The sequence below is a fragment of the Electrona antarctica genome (genome assembly GCF_951216825.1).
Source record: "Electrona antarctica genome assembly, chromosome: 14".
Taxonomy (NCBI): Eukaryota; Metazoa; Chordata; class Actinopteri; order Myctophiformes; family Myctophidae; genus Electrona; species Electrona antarctica.
Window position 1 is genome coordinate 3,432,759 of NC_136795.1, and position 20,148 is coordinate 3,452,906.

A 20,148-nucleotide genomic window follows, 5' to 3' on the forward strand; every position below is an offset into this window, starting at 1 on the left:
TTCTTTCAGAGCATTTTTAACTCAAATATTTGCTTCTGGAGGGGGGGGGCCTGGAACAACATATTTTGAGATGGGGTCGGAGGCCAAATACATATAATTCTAGGGGTCCTTGACATTAAATAGTTTGACTACCACTGACATAGAAACATAGGTTTTTCAGAAAACTGTCATGATTTATAACACATTTTGTAGAATGGAGCTCAGGTCTAAATGGAACTATTAATGACTGCTCACTGGCACCTGGAAGGAGTCCCAGGCGGTGGAATCCTCAGGCTGGGAGGCAGGGTTGGATGTGTGGGTACCTTCACTGAGGCCTGGGGGAAACAAAGGACATTAAGGGTTAGGGTTAGGGTTGGATGTGTGGGTACCTTCACTCAGGCCTGGGGGAAACAAAGGAAAGTAAGGGTTAGGGTTAGGGTTGGATGTGTGGGTACCTTCACTCAGGCCTGGGGGAAACAAAGGAGGGTTAGGGACCAGGGTTAGGGTTGGATGTGTGGGTACCTTCACTCAGGCCTGGGGGAAACAAAGAAGGGTTAGGGTTAGGGTTGGATGTGTGGGTACCTTCACTCAGGCCTGGGGGAAACAAAGGAGGGTTAGTTAGGGTTGGATGTGTGGGTACCTTCACTCAGGCCTGGGTGAAACAAAGGAGGGTTAGGGTCAGGGTTGGATGTGTGGGTACCTTCACTCAGGCCTGGGGGAAACAAAGGAGGGTTAGTTAGGGTTGGATGTGTGGGTACCTTCACTCAGGCCTGGGTGAAACAAAGGAGGGTTAGGGTCAGGGTTGGATGTGTGGGTACCTTCACTCAGGCCTGGGGGAAACAAAGGAGGGTTAGTTAGGGTTGGATGTGTGGGTACCTTCACTCAGGCCTGGGTGAAACAAAGGAGGGTTAGGGTTGGATGTGTGGGTACCTTCACTCAGGCCTGGGGGAAACAAAGGAGGGTTAGGGTTAGGGTTGGATGTGTGGGTACCTTCACTCAGGCCTGGGTGAAACAAAGGACATTAAGGGTTAGGGTTAGATGTGTGGGTACCTTCACTCAGGCCTGGGGGAAACAAAGGAAAGTAAGGGTTAGGGTTAGATGTGTGGGTACCTTCACTCAGGCCTGGGTGAAACAAAGGAAAGTAAGGGTTAGGGTTGGATGTGTGGGTACCTTCACTCAGGCCTGGGTGAAACAAAGGAAAGTAAGGGTTAGGGTTGGATGTGTGGGTACCTTCACTCAGGCCTGGGGGAAACAAAGAAAAGTAAGGGTTAGGGTTGGATGTGTGGGTACCTTCACTCAGGCCTGGGGGAAACAAAGGAGGGTTAGGGTCAGGGTTGGATGTGTGGGTACCTTCACTCAGGCCTGGGTGAAACAAAGAACAGTAAGGGTTAGGGTTGGATGTGTGGGTACCTTCACTCAGGCCTGGGGGAAACAAAGGACATTAAGTGTTAGGGTTAGGGTTGGATGTGTGGGTACCTTCACTCAGGCCTGGGGGAAACAAAGGAGGGTTAGGGTTAGATGTGTGGGTACCTTCACTCAGGCCTGGGTGAAACAAAGGAAAGTAAGGGTTAGGGTTAGATGTGTGGGTACCTTCACTCAGGCCTGGGTGAAACAAAGGAAAGTAAGGGTTAGGGTTGGATGTGTGGGTACCTTCACTCAGGCCTGGGTGAAACAAAGGAAAGTAAGGGTTAGGGTTAGATGTGTGGGTACCTTCACTCAGGCCTGGGTGAAACAAAGGAGGGTTAGGGTTGGATGTTGGGTACCTTCACTCAAGCCTGGGTGAAACAAAGGAAAGTAAGGGTTAGGGTTGGATGTGTGGGTACCTTCACTCAAGCCTGGGTGAAACAAAGGAAAGTAAGGGTTAGGGTTGGATGTGTGGGTACCTTCACTCAAGCCTGGGTGAAACAAAGAAAAGTCATATAGAATGATGACAAATAAAATATCTTCCATGCATCAATATATTGCAATTCTGTTGATCACTTTGTTGTGTTTATGACTTATATCATATGGCATGTCAGCTCTGCGAGTGGTAATATGAATTATTAATTTGCCTCGTGTGAATAGGATGGGATAAGTTAGGTGTACGCTACTGTATTTTAACATAAGTTGACATAAAGGTGGTACCTGCCAAGCCAAATATTTTCTGAGGTGGTACTTGGTGAAAAAAGGTTGAGAACCACTGAGTTAGCCCATTCTGGGCGGGAAACCCTTTTGGTGTTTTAAGCATTATGTTATACTTTAGCTATTGAAAAATAGCAGATCAACGAGCTTGTAGATCTGCTATTTTTTTTAAATCGTGAAAATGTGGCGCAAATCTTTGAATATACATTCTTTCAGAGCAAGTGTTTTAACTCAAATATTTGCTTCTGGGCCGGGGGTCCCTGGAACTACATATTTTCAGATGGGGGGTGTCGGCAGCCAATTACATATATTTTTGTGGGTCAAAAATGAAACAATGAAAATGTTTGAGAACGACTGACATACAAACATGGGTGCGTTTCAGAAAACTGTCAGGATTTAGAAGACATTTGTAGAATCGTCCTTCAGGTCTAAATGAGTTTAGATTATCCAACGTTGCTGTGTTACCCAGTGACATGAGCTCGTCGTCAAGGAGACTGATCCCTGTCTCATGGGAGGGAGCGTTCAGGTTGCCCATGGTGGGAGCAGGGAACTCTGGGAAGGACGGAGGAGACTGAGGCGACGTGTCCAATCCTGACAGGTCTAGCAACGCCGTGCTTCCTCCTGTAGCAGGGGACGTGCAGAGAGAGTTAGAGGGGCAGGGGGCTGACATCCCGTTAAGAGGGCACTTTTGGACAACAATAGCAGATCTACAAGCTCACAACTTGAAGTTGAGAGCTTGTAGATCAGCTATTTTCGGGGCGCAACCCAGCACTCTTTAGCTAGTGGAGATGCGGTGTGTACGGCATGGATTTCTAAACAAATTTGTTCAGTGCAAAATATAGTTGTACACAACTATTACACATGCAACTCCACCCCCTGATCGCATCGAGTCTACCGCAATAGAGGTGTGAATGAATGAGACTATAAGTCAGACTATAATAGGTTTATAAGGCCAACTCTTAAAGGAGCATTCAGTGATTGGGTGATTTGGAAAAAAACCCGGTCCACCCGGTAACAAGATGTGCACATGCACACGCTCTACAGTGGGGGAAGTACAACAGACCAACAGCACGCGCACCAATGCCAGCCACACTCGATCATGATTGGAGGAAGGCACCTCTCATCCTGATTGGATGAAAGCTTTGCCACCCAAAGCCCAAACCGAAACTAGGGTTTTTTGACCCCAGGGGCTCACTGGGGACAGGGAGGTACTCCTTATATGGTCATCACACTTTATAGTAGGGAGGATTATCCAAAAAATAAGAAAAAATAAGTGATAGTTGAATTAAGTGAAATCACTGAATGTACCTTTAATACTATTAAAACATGAATAAACGGAGCCCTTCTGTGCCAGCAGCAGTGTCTGTTCCTCACCTGTGCGTGTGTGTGTGCGTGCGTGTGTGTGTTCCTCACCTGTGCGTGTTTGTGTGTTGTTGCCGTTCACCTCCTCTCCTTTCACCTGCTGCTTGTACAGGTTGATGACCTGGGTCAGGCTGTCGTTGGCCTGCAGGATCTCCGCTGTGGAACAAAGCAGCGTCGTTTTGGGCAGCACATTTAGATTTTTACTAGTTTTGAACAGGTTTCATTTAGTTTTTTGTCGCATGTCTTTAGTCACCTGGAATGCTTTAGTGTTAGTCTAGTTTTAGTCGACTAAATATCATAAGATTTTAGTTGACTAAATCTACAGTTGATTTAGTCGACTAAAATGTATTTTGGCGGGCCTTGATGCCATCGTAGTGGCTGATTTTACACTTGCTTACACTTGCTGAAAATAGCCGATCTACAAGCTGATTGTGAGCTTGTAGATCTGCTATTTTCAGCATGCAACCAAGTGTAAAACTGACATAGAAACAGTTTTTTCAGAAAACTGTCATTTAGAATCTGGTCTCAGCCTAAAGCCAGACGCTGTTGCACAACAGTGTGCGTAGCTAGAAAATAACAGATTTGAAGCCAACGACACAACAACATGATGCGAAAGGAAGATAAAAAATAAATCCTTACCTAGAGCCTCATCGTTGTCCTCGGTGTCACTGGCCAATCTGAACAGTGTAGGTCTCATCTTCTCACAGCGTTGGTATAAATCCTAAACACAAACACAAGACCATTCAACACTTTGCAGTGGCCGGCAAACTGGATCAGACTAGTGAAGAAATACGGGGAAGGTTGCCGTAGATTAGATTAGTCGATGGGTGGCTCTTTCCAAGAGAGATTCCAAAGAGAGAACGGCGGGGAAAAAGGGAAAAACATTATCAAGTGCCGTGTGTCCTAACACAACATCTGAAATGATGATGTTTTGGTAGCCATACCAGCTAACCAGTTAGAAGAAATTGCAGATTGAGGCGTTAACGATTGCGGTTATGAAATATCTGAGATCATTAGGGTTTTCTGGAAGACTGAAATAACTAATAAACCGCGCCTCGACGTGTTGTAAGCTTGTAGATAAGAGCCTAGTTTTGGTGCAGGACAGACACCACTTCTATAGAGCGTCGCAGACCCGGAAAAGAATTCCCCGTTCATTTTCCTCAGACTTTTCAAAAAGTATTTACTTAAAGACGTTTACGCCGCGGACAAAGCCAACTCTTGTCGTGACAAATCATGACAATAAACACAATGTTTTGGGCCGAACAAATAATTAGAAAGAAGAAAAAAACGGCAGGTTACAACACTTTGTTGTTTTTCTTCTTTGTAATTATTTATTTTGGTCCAAAATATTGCGTTTGTTGTCATGATTTGTCACGACTCGAGTTGGCTTTGTACGACGCTTAAAAGGTTATTTAAATAAATACTTTTTGAAATGTCTATGGGGAAGTGATGCACCGAATATTCGTCCGCAGAAAATATTCGGCAGAAAATGGCTAAAAATGCATTTTCGGCCTATTCGGTTTCAGCCCGAATAGGCAGAAAATATATCACCGAATAGTGTATGCAAATAATGCATTCAAAAGAGCTGAATTCTTTTTTATGGACCCATAATAGTGATTATTATTTAAGTTAAGTTTTGCCATAACCATTTATTTTGCCATAAATCAGGTAGCTTTAAGGTACGGCCATGACAGCAATGGTAGGAAAAGAGACATATAATATTAATCATATTCGGATATTCGGTATTCGGCCAACTGTTTCCTATATTCGGTTTCGGCCAAGAATTTCCCTTTCGGTGCATCCCTAGGAAAATGCATTGGGAATTATTTCCTGGGCCTGGCGTCGTCATGAAAGGGGGCGGGACTGCGACGCTCTATAGAAGACTATAGCTGACTTCTATGGAATCCAAATGACTGAAATCAGCCGTGGCGACTGAGAACTTGCATCCATGAGTTCACATCATCCACTGACTGACAGTCCCACCTGTATGAGTTCACATCATCCACTGACAGTCCCACCTGTATGAGTTCACATCATCCACTGACTGACAGTCCCACCTGTATGAGTTCACATCATCCTCTGACTGACAGTCCCACTGTATGAGTTCACATCATCCACTGACTGACAGTCCCACCTGTATGAGTTCACATCATCCACTGACTGACAGTCCCACCTGTATGAGTTCACATCATCCACTGACTGACAGTCCCACCTGTATGAGGTCACATCATCCACTGACTGACAGTCCCACCTGTATGAGTTCACATCATCCACTGACTGACAGTCCCACCTGTATGAGTTCACATCATCCACTGACTGACAGTCCCACCTGTATGAGTTCACATCATCCTCTGACTGACAGTCCCACCTGTATGAGTTCACATCATCCACTGACTGACAGTCCCACCTGTATGAGTTCACATCCTCCACTGACTGACAGTCCCACCTGTATGAGTTCACATCATCCACTGACTGACAGTCCCACCTGTATGAGTTCACATCATCCACTGACTGACAGTCCCACCTGTATGAGTTCACATCATCCACTGACTGACAGTCCCACCTGTATGAGTTCACATCCTCCACTGACTGACAGTCCCACCTGTATGAGTTCACATCATCCACTGACTGACAGTCCCACCTGTATGAGTTCACATCATCCACTGACTGACAGTCCCACCTGTATGAGTTCACATCATCCACTGACTGACAGTCCCACCTGTATGAGTTCACATCATCCACTGACTGACAGTCCCACCTGTATGAGTTCACATCATCCTCTGACAGTCCCACCTGTATGAGTTCACATCATCCACTGACTGACAGTCCCACCTGTATGAGTTCACATCATCCTCTGACAGTCCCACCTGTATGAGTTCACATCATCCACTGACTGACAGTCCCACCTGTATGAGTTCCCCGTTGCTCTGTGTAACGGCGTTCCTGTCGTAGTCCTCCAGCAGCTGGGTGAGCAGACAGACGCTCTCGCTCACCTCCTGGATGGCGTTGACGCGCTTTGACACCCTCTCGGCTCTTCTCTGGTCCTGGAGGGGGGGGAGGAACACCACCAAGTATGTTTTATACAATATATACAGGTATGGAGTCTCACAGGTATGGAGAAAAGTAGAAAAGTAGAAAAAGTTTAAAAAACATATTGACGGCCTGGGCCATGGCTCAGTGGTCCAGGCACCTTGGCTGGTAATCCAGTCTGGCCGGTGTGCCGCGGGTTCGACTCCCGGTCCTGACGGCCTTTACTGCATGTCTTCCCCCCCATCTCTCTCCCCATTTCCTGTCAGCCTACTGTCTGTCCCTCCATTAAATATATAAAATAAAGGCGAAAGCCACAAAAAAAAAACATATACAAAAAAAAAACATATTGACAATATTGTCAAAATGTTTTAAAACTTTTTCTACTTTATTTTTTATTTTTATATAATCGTCAAATCATGTTGTAAATGATCTTTGGCATTGCCTCTAATCATGCGAATCATGTATTTAATCAGAATCATGAGTATACAATCAGAATTGAGATATCAATCATGTTCTATGTATTCTAGTAAATCATGTTCATGTCATGTATTTATTGGTGTCACCCCAGGTCACCAGATGGGGCTAATAGCCTTTTGTTCACACAATGTATATAAGACGTCATGTCTATACTATTACTTGACAAAGACCGTAAGGTCGAAACGTTGTATTTTTAGGGGACCTAAAAGATGTCCGTCCTGGTGGTTCAGCCGTTTAAGGTGTGTAAATCACAGAACGTACATTATATCCAAGATTCAATTCCTGGCTTGGATCCTGTGTATGCATATCGTGCCTCTTCTCTGCCCTCTCTTACCCGTCACTCTTCAATGCATTTATAAAGGAAACCTATTGAAATCATCTTTCAATAATGATTATGTTTATTAGACAAAGATTGTTTGGTGCACAAGGTTATAATAGTTTTAGTTCGTTTTTAGAGCGGGTTTGCTAGTTTTCATTGTGACAATGCTTGGTTTTGGTGAAGCGTTTTAGTTTTATCAGCCCTTTTCAATCTTGCACTCTGGCTGAATCACTGCCGACACAAAATAAACAGTGTATGTTCCGGCCAACTCCTTCAGTGTAGCACAAGTAGGACGGTTCTGAATCTGTCCATTTCAGCTGCATTAGGGGTAGGGATGGAGCTCGAAACACGATTTGGGCTTATCAAACCTGTTATCAAGCATAGTGGCCCCATGACGTAATTTTTCTGAAACTTTATCGAGGAAAGGAGAATGGAATGGACTGTACCTCTTGGACCATTTCTTTGATGAGCTTGTTGGCTGCTTTCAGGTCCTCGGGGTGAGTGCTGTTCAACAGACGAGACAGCATCTGACAGACAAAACAATGGATGGTTTTATTATCCCCACCAGAAATAAACCAGAAGAAACTGCTTTGTTTTTGCAAATCCTCACCTTCGACTTCTCCTCATCCTCAAAAATAGCATTCTTAGGTCTAGGTGGGGGAGGGTTCAGTAGTTTGTCAGGAGGCAGGTCTGGATCTTGTTTGACGATACCTGGGTTTCAAACAGAGAATATGAAAAGACAAAGGATTTAACACACACATTATCCCATTTTGACCTGAGATCAGATTCTAAAAATGTCTTCTACATCCTGACAGTTTTCTGAAAAAGCTATGTTTCTATGTCAGTCGTTCTTCGATTTAAAAAAAATCACACCCGTGTGAACTGAGTGGTGTAAGGTCTTATATAGCCTGATCAGCTGTGGTCTGACGTAATGTCTGACGAAATGAAATCACACCCGGGTGAACTGGGTGACCGTAGCAACCATGCTCATTTTGGTACGAACAGACAGACAGACAGACAGACAGACACGTAAACTAACAAAGCCAGTCGTAGGAGTGGTTTACGCCACTCAAAAATAGCAGACCTACAAGCTCGTAGCGCACCAAAGGGGTTCCCGGCTTCCCGCCCAAAATGGGTTAATACAGTAATCTTAATCACAACAAAATATGTAATGTTATGCTTTATTCTGATAGGAGAGTGTAAAGTTACAGGAAACATGGGGGCAGGGAGAGGAGACACACAAGACCTTATCCTGGTAGTCGGATTTGAACCTTCGTACGCCAAGGAGCATGTGTCTAGAGTCACGAGGCAATGACGTTTATTTTTTTTATAATTTTTATCCCACGATTTTGTAACCCAATTTTCACCCCTGTGTCAATTATCTAATGTGATCCTGGGCTCTACACACCCTCCGCCAACCTGGGGAGAGCAACAGACTTGAACTCATGCTTCCTTCATGCATGAGTGTCCAAGTTGCTCCTTTACACCTGACAGGGGGGAGTTTCCCTGGCCGGACGTAGCGCGTGGAAGGAACATTCCAACCAGTTCCTTTCCCCTCCATCAGGCGCCCCGGCTGGCCAGGGGGGGGGCAGTTTAGAGACCAGGATTACTGCATGTTTTTTGTGAGGGTACAGTACCTACCCTAGGGGACACGGGGAGAACATGCAGACTCCACACAGAAAGGCCCTTTCGCCAACCCCGCCTCGGGTATGGGCACTGATGACGCGGAGGAGAGGACACGCCGCCAGCACCCACAGCGTGTCATTGCAAGTGACATTTCACTTGCAATGACACTTGCAATAACATTTGCAAGTATATAAATATCATCAGCATTTAACCAAAATTAGACTGACCTACATGAGTTTCAGAGATCCTAGTATATTACTTTGCCCCAGTAAGTAGGCTATGGTGCTTGAGAGCAATCTTGTTTCATGACATTAATTTTCATTTATTTTTATTTTTCGTTTTTCTTTTAAGTTTCATGACCTCAATTACACCCAAAAAACCCGGAACTTTGAACATTCAGTGGATTTTCTGTGGTCTGGGATTTTTTTCTGTTTCTACGCCTTTTGAGCTGCAATGAAAACAGGCAAAACAGTGAAAACATCTGCTGGCAAATCATATTGACATATATGGGATTTGCAGGCTGTGACATCACAAACAGCAGGAAAATCAGAGCACTTATTTGAGCCAAAAAGCCCCAGACCACAGAAAATCTACTGGATGTTAAAAGTTAAGGTTTTGGAACCGCTTGGACCCAAGGAGTTGCATAGTGACCCTTTGGTGTGGTTAGGGCTTAAAAACGTAGACAGCCATTTTTACCTTGTTTCTTCAGCATCTGGTAGGCATCTGTGATCTTAGTTTCATCGGGCAGACCCAACGTCCAGCTGTAGATCAACTCCAGAACCTTCTTCTTCACTGGCTCTGGAGATCGTGAGCCAAGATACTGGAGCAGGTAGAGTTAGGAGGACGAAGATCAGGATTAAAGTGATTATTTTATACTTTGTCGCATGACAGTGTCACGCGAAGGTAGCAACAATAGTCGATCTACAAGTTCACAACATGACGAACACGTCACCATCCATGCAATGCGTTTTTGAGCGTGTACTTTTGCTAACTTTGGTGTCCCAAAATGGGAACAGAGATGGATAGGAACTAAACAACAATACTATGTGGAAGTGGAATATGGCGAGATTTGTTGGAGACGAGGAAAGAAGTGGCGTTGATTCAGATTATAACGACAAGCACGCGGCTCGACTCCGTCCCCTCCCCCTCACAACAACGGATAACCACGCCTGCATTATGTTTCTTTTCGTTTCACAATTATGCATGGGTTGTCCTGATGTCGGACCCATCCCTAGTCTTACCTTGGGTGACACTACTTTGATGAGCTCGTTTAGGAATCTGAACTTTCCCACTTCACTGTGGAATCTCTTCCCACAGCTCTTCATGCATGTCTCCAACACCTGGAGACACAATCAGAGGAATGCATTGGATTATGATATAAATGTAACAGAACCACTGAACATATAGAAAACCTGTCACTCTCTAAAAGCTACAATCCGTAACCAACAATGTCTGAACTACAGCTAAGTTTAGCGGATGTACAGGTGTCTGCTTTTATTGACATTGTCGGCCAGTTCGGTGTCATGACAATGTTTATCAAGTATGACTCATAGGTGGGAAACAGTGTTGTTTTTGGCAGCAAATTTTGATTTTAGTTGTAGTCTCTTGAATAGTTTTAGTCACATTTTAGTCACCTGGAATGTTTTAGTGTTTAGTCGACTAAATATCATAAGAATTTAGTCGATTACATCTACAGGTGATTTAGTCGACTAAAATGTATTTTGGCGGGCCTTGATGCCATCGTAATTTTTACATTTGCTGAAAATAGCCGATCTACAAGCGCACAACGTGTCGCGTTGCGACGCGTTGTAAACTTGTAGATCTGCTATTTTCACCATGCAAACGAGTGTCAAATGACTTATCACTTGTCCACTATAGTCCCTTCCTAACATTTTAGTCTATTATTCAATTTGTTGATGAAATTGTCAATATATTTAGTCTTAGTCATCGTAGCTTAGTTTTCATTTAGTTTCCATTTAGTTTGTCAGTGAAAAAAGGTAGTCGACGAACATTTTTCGTCTTAGTTTTAGTCAACACAACACAACACTGGTGGGAAACCACCTCCAACCACTGCAAATGTGCTATGTGCAGTCGATGGTGTAATGATGATTTTCGTTCCGGCGGTACGGTATTTTAATTTTAAGTTCTAGCGTGAACGTGCACCATACCGTAACGTTATGGCGCCGTAAAATTACTGGCCACACGCCGTGTAATTTATACAGACTTATATAGCATGTTATGTAGACAGCACTAGAATTGCTTTGTATGTAGTCATAGCACTTTATAGTATATCTGTATATGGTATAGTATATTATATATGTATAGTTTATACATATAGTTTCATTATATAGATATATTCCACTGTTACGTTCTTAGCTTACGCATGTTTCATGATAACTACTTTTTATGTATGTGATGTATTGCCATGCTTTTTGTTCTTGCTTAACCTACAAAAAATGTTTTATGTCACAATTCCTTTAACCCTAAAGCCCTAAGCACTGCAGTGTGACATGTCTTGTTGCACGTTGACCCACGTTGACCCTAGTGATTCAACACATGGAATTCAATGGCCCAAACAACACCAAATGGGTCAAGACGGTTTTAGCATTAACTCCTTGCAACCGTTTGGACCCAAGGAGTTGCATGGTGACCCTTTCTTTGGTGTGGTTAGGGCTTAAAAACGTAGACAGCCATTTTTACCTTGTTTCTTCAGCATCTGGTAGGCATCTGTGATCTTAGTTTCATTTAGCAGACGCTCTGGATTAAGAGCGTCTGCTAAATGCCTAAATTGTAAATTGTGGTACCCTGTGCTATGACCAAAACACATACAGTACACTACAATACAGATTGGTTCAAATAAAAATGTATTCACTAAAATAAGTCCCAGGTTGTAGCTTTAAGTACGGATTGTTTCACTGCATGAGTGTTTCAAAGAGCATCTACGAACATGTTTCTTGACGGTACATCAAAGACCATGCACATAAAAACAAGCAATGTCAACTCCTGGTCCTGTAACTCATTCAATCGTCTCTCATTTCTGAACTCACCAACAGGGCCTGCGTGGCTTCCCATTCCTGCGGTGACTGGATCTTGTGAGCCAGAAGCCTGGTGGCCAGCTGAGGTCTGTAACACGTACAGGTCATGAATAATTTTCACTCTTCGGCTGCTATACTTAGTGGTCAGATTGCAAGTGAGTCTCGCACAAGTCACGGCAATTGCTGAAAAGGTGTAATCATTCACAAAGCCCCTAGCTTCAGATACACCCCAGCCAAGATTGTAAGTGAGCACTTACAACCCATTTAGGCCTGATGTCGAAATTGAAAAAATGTCTTCTAAATCCCGACAGTTTTCTGAAATACCTATGTTTCTATATCAGTGGTGCTCAATATTTCATGTCAAGGACCACCAGAATTATATATAATTGGCCACCGACCCTCCTCCTAAGGAACTCCTCAGAAGCAAAGATTTGAGTAAAAAACGTTCGCTCTGAAAGAATATGCATTCAATGATTTGCGCCACATTTTCACGCTTTTTCAAAAATAGCAGATCTACGAGCTTGTATTTTTGAGTGGTGTAAACCACTCCTACAACTGGCTTTTGTTAGTTTACGTGTCTGTTCGTACCAAAAAATGAGCATGGTTGCTATGGTCACCCAGTTCACACGGGTGTGATTTCATTACGTCAGACATTACGTCAGACCACAGTTGATCAGTCTATATAAGACCTTACACCACTCAGTTCACACGGGTGTGATTTTTCAATAGCAAAAGCACAACATACTGCTTAAAACACCAAAAGGGGTTCCCGTCCAGAATGGGTTAAAGGCTGTGAGTGTGAACACACATGTAAACCTAAATGCTTTGCCATCCCAATAGCATGATCTGACCTCAGCAAGGCAGCATTTTCAAACTACAATATTGGGGATGCAAAATCGTGGGATAAAACTTATATAAAGGAAAAAAAGGATCAACTGTCTACACAACACACCACATGCCCAGGCAGTCCACTTACCCTTCCAAGTCATTGTTGAGCTGGTCACAGAAGGCATGGATGCTGGCCCAGTCAGTGTCTCTGTTCAACGGGTTTGTGGCTCTGTCTGATGGAAATCATCATAAGTCAAGTGGTTGAGGAGGAATCCAACATTATTTAGACTATTCATTATGTCTGACAACAAGAACAACTGCCCCATGGTATGTTTCAGTGGTTTAGAACAACTGCCCTATGGTATGTTTCAGTGGTTTAGAACAACTGCCCCATGGTATGTTTCAGTGGTTTAGAACAACTGACCCATGGTATGTTTCAGTGGTTTAGAACAACTGCCCCATGGTATGTTTCAGTGGTTTAGAACAACTGCCCCATGGTATGTTTCAGTGGTTTAGAACTACTGCCCCATGGTATGTTTCAGTGGTTTAGAACAACTGCCCCATGGTATGTTTCAGTGGTTTAGAACAACTGCCCCATGGTATGTTTCAGTGGTTTAGAACAACTGCCCCATGGTATGTTTCAGTGGTTTAGAACAACTGCCCCATGGTATGTTTCAGTGGTTTAGAACAACTGCCCTATGGTATGTTTCAGTGGTTTAGAACAACTGCCCCATGGTATGTTTCAGTGGTTTAGAACAACTGCCCCATGGTATGTTTCAGTGGTTTAGAACAACTGCCCTATGGTATGTTTCAGTGGTTTAGAACAACTGCCCCATGGTATGTTTCAGTGGTTTAGAACAACTGCCCCATGGTATGTTTCAGTGGTTTAGAACAACTGCCCCATGGTATGTTTCAGTGGTTTAGAACAACTGCCCCATGGTATGTTTCAGTGGTTTAGAACTACTGCCCCATGGTATGTTTCAGTGGTTTAGAACAACTGCCCCATGGTATGTTTCAGTGGTTTAGAACAACTGCCCCATGGTATGTTTCAGTGGTTTAGAACAACTGCCCCATGGTATGTTTCAGTGGTTTAGAACAACTGCCCCATGGTATGTTTCAGTGGTTTAGAACAACTGCCCTATGGTATGTTTCAGTGGTTTAGAACAACTGCCCCATGGTATGTTTCAGTGGTTTAGAACAACTGCCCCATGGTATGTTTCAGTGGTTTAGAACAACTGCCCCATGGTATGTTTCAGTGGTTTAGAACAACTGCCCCATGGTATGTTTCAGTGGTTTAGAACAACTGCCCCATGGTATGTTTCAGTGGTTTAGAACAACTGCCCCATGGTATGTTTCAGTGGTTTTCAAGTCAACCCTTTTCACATCAAGGCCCGTTATTTAATTAGTGGGCATTTGAGCCACAGACCACCATGTGACGAGATTTAGCCCCTCGGGCCGAAAACGTAGAATATTTTGTTGTCCACAAGAGTTTGTCCACAATTCCATGCTGTGTTGATGTTGGTACCATTAGGAGAGATAACAGGCAAACGTTGATCAGAACAATTATTCTACATTCTCTAATTGTGTAGACTTCTTGTAAATTAACTTAAGTAATGCAGATGTTTAAAAAGAAGGTAATTATTGAGAGCGTAAATGAAACCAAATGGACCCGTACGGGTTAATTTGGTTTCATTTTACGCACTCAGGAGTTAAAGATCTAAAGGGTCCATTTGGTTTGGTTACCAACTCTCCATCATTTAGCTGCATGCATGTGGACCACCATGGAACCCTTTCTCTTCGCAGATTTATTTCTATTTTGAAATTTCGCTATGGATCGTCCCTCGAGTTGCAGCAACTCATTTTCAAGTGGGGGGGGGTCCTCAAGATGAGGAGGGGTCCTCAGATGAGTAAAGGCTGGGACCGAGAGAGGCTACCACAGTGGAACCCCCTCCTCAAGGACCTCTGGCGGTCCACGGATCACTGGTTGAGAACCACTGCTATGTTTTATTCAGAGTAATCTAGTAAGAGAGTGGCGACACTATAGCGTTGACTCCCATTGTAACAATGGAATGCGGAAGTGCTCATTCTATCTCAATGGAATAGTTCCAATGTTTGGAACTATAGGCACCCGCTTTGCGGCGAGATCAAAGCGTGTCGCCACTCTCCTGCTCTACACTCGGGTTTTATTGAATCCCTAGTGCTAGTTTTTTGATTGATTGATTGAAATATATATTAACAGTTTGCAGAATTACAGTACATTTCAAGCACAACTCAATACAAAGACTGTTAACTGTGAGTGGACGACCCAATAAAGCATTACACTTGTTTACAAGAGGGTCCACCTTGTTCAATTCATCAAAACATTTAGAGACACAAATAGACACTTCTATATAGTCAAAAAACAGAACAGGAATTCATCATAAAGGAGGTAAAAAGGGAAAAGAAACATATACAGTGAGGGGAAAAGGGGATGGGGGAACATGACTCATGACACCCATTCAGTGAGACTGTTCCCCCGGCTGTCAATGGTTCAGTCACTCTCGTGCAGAAGTTAGCATGGTGGAGTCTTAATTCTTGGCAGTAAGTAACCTCTGCTATGCCTTGCTCAATGCTAACGCTACATAAGGCTGTTGACAGCTGGCTAGCACAACAGCTAACTAAGGGGGAGCTAACGCGCTAGCATCCTGGTCTGATGGTGAGGTCTACAGCAGCCGATATCCCTCAGCAGCCACCGCTACACGAGCTGTCAGGCCGCCGGTGGCCGTTCACCGGACAGCCATTACCGCGGCCGTCTCCCCTAAAGAGCGATCAGTGCACCGGATAACTTTGAAATACTTACTGATACGAGACTCTAAACTCTCCGCATCAGGCGGCGCAGCCATCACTACGGGATTGTTTGTCATGCATGCGTCGGATCTCGCGAGAAACACTATTTGGACCACGTACGAAGGAAGGAGGCTGAGAGAAAGAAAAAAAATACTAATCACTTTATTGTACATGAAGAAACTGTGGAGATGTGGAAGCAAACCATTATCAATGGAACATGATCATTTATCATGTTTTCTGACTGGGGTTGTTCAGGAATTCACACCTTTTGGAAAGATGTCTTGGAGAAAGTGCAGGAGATTCTGGTTATACAAATATTAGATTCCTGTTTATTGCTATATCTGGGAGATTTACCACTACCAGATGAAATTACAGAAAGTGACCGGTATCTTATGAAAATATTCATATCATGTCTGCAGGGAAAAAAGCCATTACTCGTAAATGGTTAGTTACAGGCAGAACCTCCATCTGTTTAAGACTGCCTTCAATTAGTCTTTTAGAATGGAGAGGAATTAAACTTGAAAGAATGAAGAGTCTTTTGAAAACAAATGGGGGAAATGGTTAGGTTCACTTCTGAGCGACAAGAGGGCTAGGAAACAGGAGGTCTTTTCAAATAAATAAAAAAGTTTAGTCTTGATATGATGCTTAAACCCTTGAATTAAATATTCATAGCCATATGGTTCACAATTCACATGACGCTCATAGTCATGTTTCAGGGCTACATAGGTACTAGAGTATAAATGAAACTGAATGTCTGAAAGAAAGAAACAAGATCAAATCTCTCTGGTGTCCATTTGTTTGTCTGTTTTTGTTTGTTAATGAAAAATGAATACAATTTAAGCTGAAAATAACAAACAGTAATATACTTTAATATACTTATACTCCTATGACCCCATTTCAAAAGCCTTTGAAAATAGCAAATCTACATGTAGGCTAGGCTAATTGTAATAATAAAAATCCACAAAGTAACTAAACGTTTTCAAATAATTGTAATGGAGTTATGGAGTATCAGCATCTCCAAATCTGAGGCCATGGTTCTCAGCAGGAAACGGATGGATTGATGGACAGCGACAGACATTACCCCCAGGGCGAGAAGCGACCTCGCCCCAAAGGGCTGAAACAACAGGTCTGGGACCATATATGGACCCTTTTTTTGGAGTGGTGCTAGCCATCACTTTTATGCGTGACGATGTATATCCACTAAATATTCACCCAAACTGTTGGAGTGAGGTTCATTTTTTACGTTTTCGGGCCGGGTAGGGTAGGGCGTAAAATGTGTGCTAATTAGTATGGTCTGGTGGGGCCTCGGGCCAGCCCATTAGGGCCCACCGGCCCAGGTAGGGCCGGGCCTTAAGTTTTGGGCATGTTGAGAACTAACGGGGCTGCACTAATAACCCTTTGGGGCGGGTCCGTCTAGAGTTTGAATGGACAGGTATCAGTCAAAAGGGAGAGATTGAAGAGGAAGGACGGGTGGGGAGGGATCAACATATGGAATGTGAGAACTGGTCAGCTCCATATATGGAGATCTAAGGGTTTGATGAGGTCAGAACATGGTGACCGTGAGGCCAGATGTAGAGTTGCTGGCCGGCTCCATATGCAGATCTAGGTGATGATCCGGTCTTCTCCATGTATGGCTATCCAGGGTTTGATGAAGTCAGTGTCGTGATCTGTGTGTGTGTGCTATGCATTATATTCATTAACCTGTCAGCTGTCACTGTAAAGGTAACATGGTCCCACCACACAATGTTCCCTGATGTCATAACTATTATGTTATTTTAACAGTAACTGATACATCTTTGTTAAAATAAGCATTCAATATTCTAAATATTCTATAAATATTCTGATCTCACACAGCATAAACAACTGGAACTCGGAAGTGATGATACAAAGATATAAATGCACGGATAAAATTGGAACTGGAACACTAGAAATGTGAAGCTGATATGAATGATTACTATCAGAATTAAGTGCTTGAAACTTTTAACAAAAAGCTTTTTAACAAAGAAATATCACTTACCCTACCTTTAAACATTTGAGCAAACCAAAAGCAAATATTAAATCATATATAATATATATATAAATATTATAGGCTCGGGGAGAACTTTCAGTGCAAGACAGGAAGGACATTGTGGTTTGGGTTATCATGCTATAATCGAATCAAGTCACCTCCCACTACCACAGAATTTCAGCTAAATGTCTTCACTTGTAGCATCATTCTTTCCTCTGGCAACTACAGTTTCAGCCACACACACACACACACACACACACACACACACACACACACACACACACACACACACACACACACACACACACACACACACACACACACACACACACACACACACACACACACACACACACACACACACACACACACACACACACACACACACACACACACCACCATAGCTGCAAGCACCGCACTACTGTACTACTGCCTAATGGCTACGTACTGTACTAGTATGTATGCTGTTTTAGCATCATGACATCATTTTAGTGTTGCTACGTACTGTACTAGTATGTATGCTGTTTTAGCATCATGACATCATTTTAGTGTTGCTACGTACTGTACTAGTATGTATGCTGTTTTAGCATCATGACATCATTTTAGTGTTGCTACGTACTGTACTAGTATGTATGCTGTTTTAGCATCATGACATCATTTTAGTGTTGCTACGTACTGTACTAGTATGTATGCTGTTTTAGCATCATGAATGTCATTCTGTCACCAGCAGTGGTGGAAAGTTACTTACATTTACGCAAGTACTGTATTTAAGTTTGAGATATTTGTATTTTACTTGAGTATTTCCAAAAAAACATCCCCCTCCCAACTTCTACTCCACTAAAACATCCCCCTCCCAACTTCTACTCCACTAAAACATCCCCCTCCCAACTTCTACTCCACTAAAACATCCCCCTCCCAACTTCTACTCCACTAAAACATCCCCCTCCCAACTTCTACTCCACTAAAACATCCCCCTCCCAACTTCTACTCCACTAAAACATCCCCCTCCCAACTTCTACTCCACTACATCTTGGATCCAAATATTGGACTTTCACTCCACTACATTTATGTTCCAGACTTTCGCTTTAATTTGCAACACTCGATTTTTCACCAGCTGCTGCGAGGCTGTTTGTTACTCTCCACTGTTCCGGATACAGGTTTTTGGACAAAATAGCCAATTTTACATTGAACTTTGACACACAAGTAAGACGCGCAAACGCGGGAAGCGAACGCAGCTCGTAAATTGCAATAACAACAATTAGAATAAATTACGTACTTTAAGGTTTTTTTTAAGTTAAGTTTTTTTAAATGAAATGTTTTTTCAAGTTATTTTTTTAGTGTGTGTATGTGTGCGTGCGTGTTTCTTTTTTAGGTTTTTTTTTAAAAAGTTTTTTCTTTAAGTTTTTTTTTAAGTTAAGTTTTTTTTTTAAGTTAAGTTTTTTTAAAGTTAAGTTTTTTGTGTGTGCGTTTTTCCTTTTTAAGTTTTTTTTTTAAGTTAAGTTTTTTTTTAAGTTAAGTTTTGTGTGGGTTTTTCCTTTTTAAGTTTTTTTTTTAAGTTAAGTTTTTTTTAAGTTAAGTTTTTTGTGTGCGTTTTTCCTTTTTAAGTTTTTTTTTTAAGTTAAGTTTTTTTTTAAGTTAAGATTTTTGTGTGTGTGCGTGCGTGCGTGTGTGTGTGCGTGCGTGCATGTGTGTGTGTGTTTTTGTGTGTGATACAGCTGCGCCCTCTGGTGGTGGGCGGGTGGTGTTACAAGCGTGACACACAGACACACACACAGACGTGATCTGCAGGGTCTCATAGTAAATGCTCACTGCGTTCGCAATCATCAGTGTACCTGGAGTCATAACATTCGGGCTGATAAATGCATACCATCTAGCGGCTAGTGTCAGGCTAGATTCTAGCCTGACACTGAATTTTCATTTCGTTTCACTTCATTGTTTTTTTTAATCGTAGCGATTCAGGGCTGAAGCCTATGTATTTTATTTTGAGCAGTGCCGAACCGCTCAAATGACTGGACATACGTGCGTATGTCTGTCTGGCTGGAGTACGAACAGCTGCAACCCAGCGTTAATGGGTTTTTTTTGCGGCTTTCGCCTTTATTTTATATATTTTTTATAGAGGGACAGCCAGTAGGCTGACAGGAAATGGGGGAGAGAGATGGGGGAGTGACATGCAGTAAAGGCCGTCGGGATCGGGAGTCGAACCCGCGGCACACTGCCAGACTGGGCTACCGGCCAAGGTGCCTGGACCGCTGAGCCACAGCCCAGGCCAACCCAGTGGTGTCGTTGAGCAGCCTGAGCCAGGTGTGATTTTTTTATCAAAAGAGCTGGAGAGACCCTTTTTATTTAGAAATATCGCAACTCAATTATGGAAAAATAATGAGGTATCCAAGTCGAAGGGATTTATGTGATGATTTTTATGGCCAGGTTATGTTTGCATCTACGAGGAATTTGTCTCACTGAAGCCCTGAGGAATACAGAAATAATTAGAAATTCTAGGTTGACGCATATCACTAGGACATAATGTAAAAAGAAAAGAC

The 20,148-nt window shown here is 43.0% G+C and overlaps 1 protein-coding gene across 2 annotated transcripts in view; it reads right to left on the reverse strand.

The window, feature by feature from the left end:
- LOC306935985 (ADP-ribosylation factor-binding protein GGA1-like) overlaps positions 1 to 15,725 on the reverse strand; it is a 29,180-nt gene extending 13,455 nt beyond the window's left edge. The window contains exons 1-12 of one of the 2 annotated variants that reach the window (XM_079519383.1): positions 15,617 to 15,725; positions 12,926 to 13,010; positions 11,962 to 12,037; positions 10,156 to 10,254; positions 9,611 to 9,734; positions 7,899 to 7,999; positions 7,735 to 7,815; positions 6,369 to 6,506; positions 4,102 to 4,183; positions 3,514 to 3,618; positions 2,566 to 2,721; positions 241 to 314 (exon numbers count right to left, since the gene is read on the reverse strand). In XM_079519383.1, the coding sequence (XP_079375509.1) occupies positions 241 to 314; positions 2,566 to 2,721; positions 3,514 to 3,618; positions 4,102 to 4,183; positions 6,369 to 6,506; positions 7,735 to 7,815; positions 7,899 to 7,999; positions 9,611 to 9,734; positions 10,156 to 10,254; positions 11,962 to 12,037; positions 12,926 to 13,010; positions 15,617 to 15,680 (1,185 nt within the window). In that variant the 5' untranslated portion in view covers positions 15,681 to 15,725. Of the gene's footprint in view, positions 1 to 234; positions 315 to 2,565; positions 2,722 to 3,513; positions 3,619 to 4,101; positions 4,184 to 6,368; positions 6,507 to 7,734; positions 7,816 to 7,898; positions 8,000 to 9,610; positions 9,735 to 10,155; positions 10,255 to 11,961; positions 12,038 to 12,925; positions 13,011 to 15,616 lie in introns of both variants that reach the window. The other variant, XM_079519382.1, reaches the window with a different exon arrangement.
- Between the last annotated feature and the right edge of the window lie 4,423 nt (positions 15,726 to 20,148).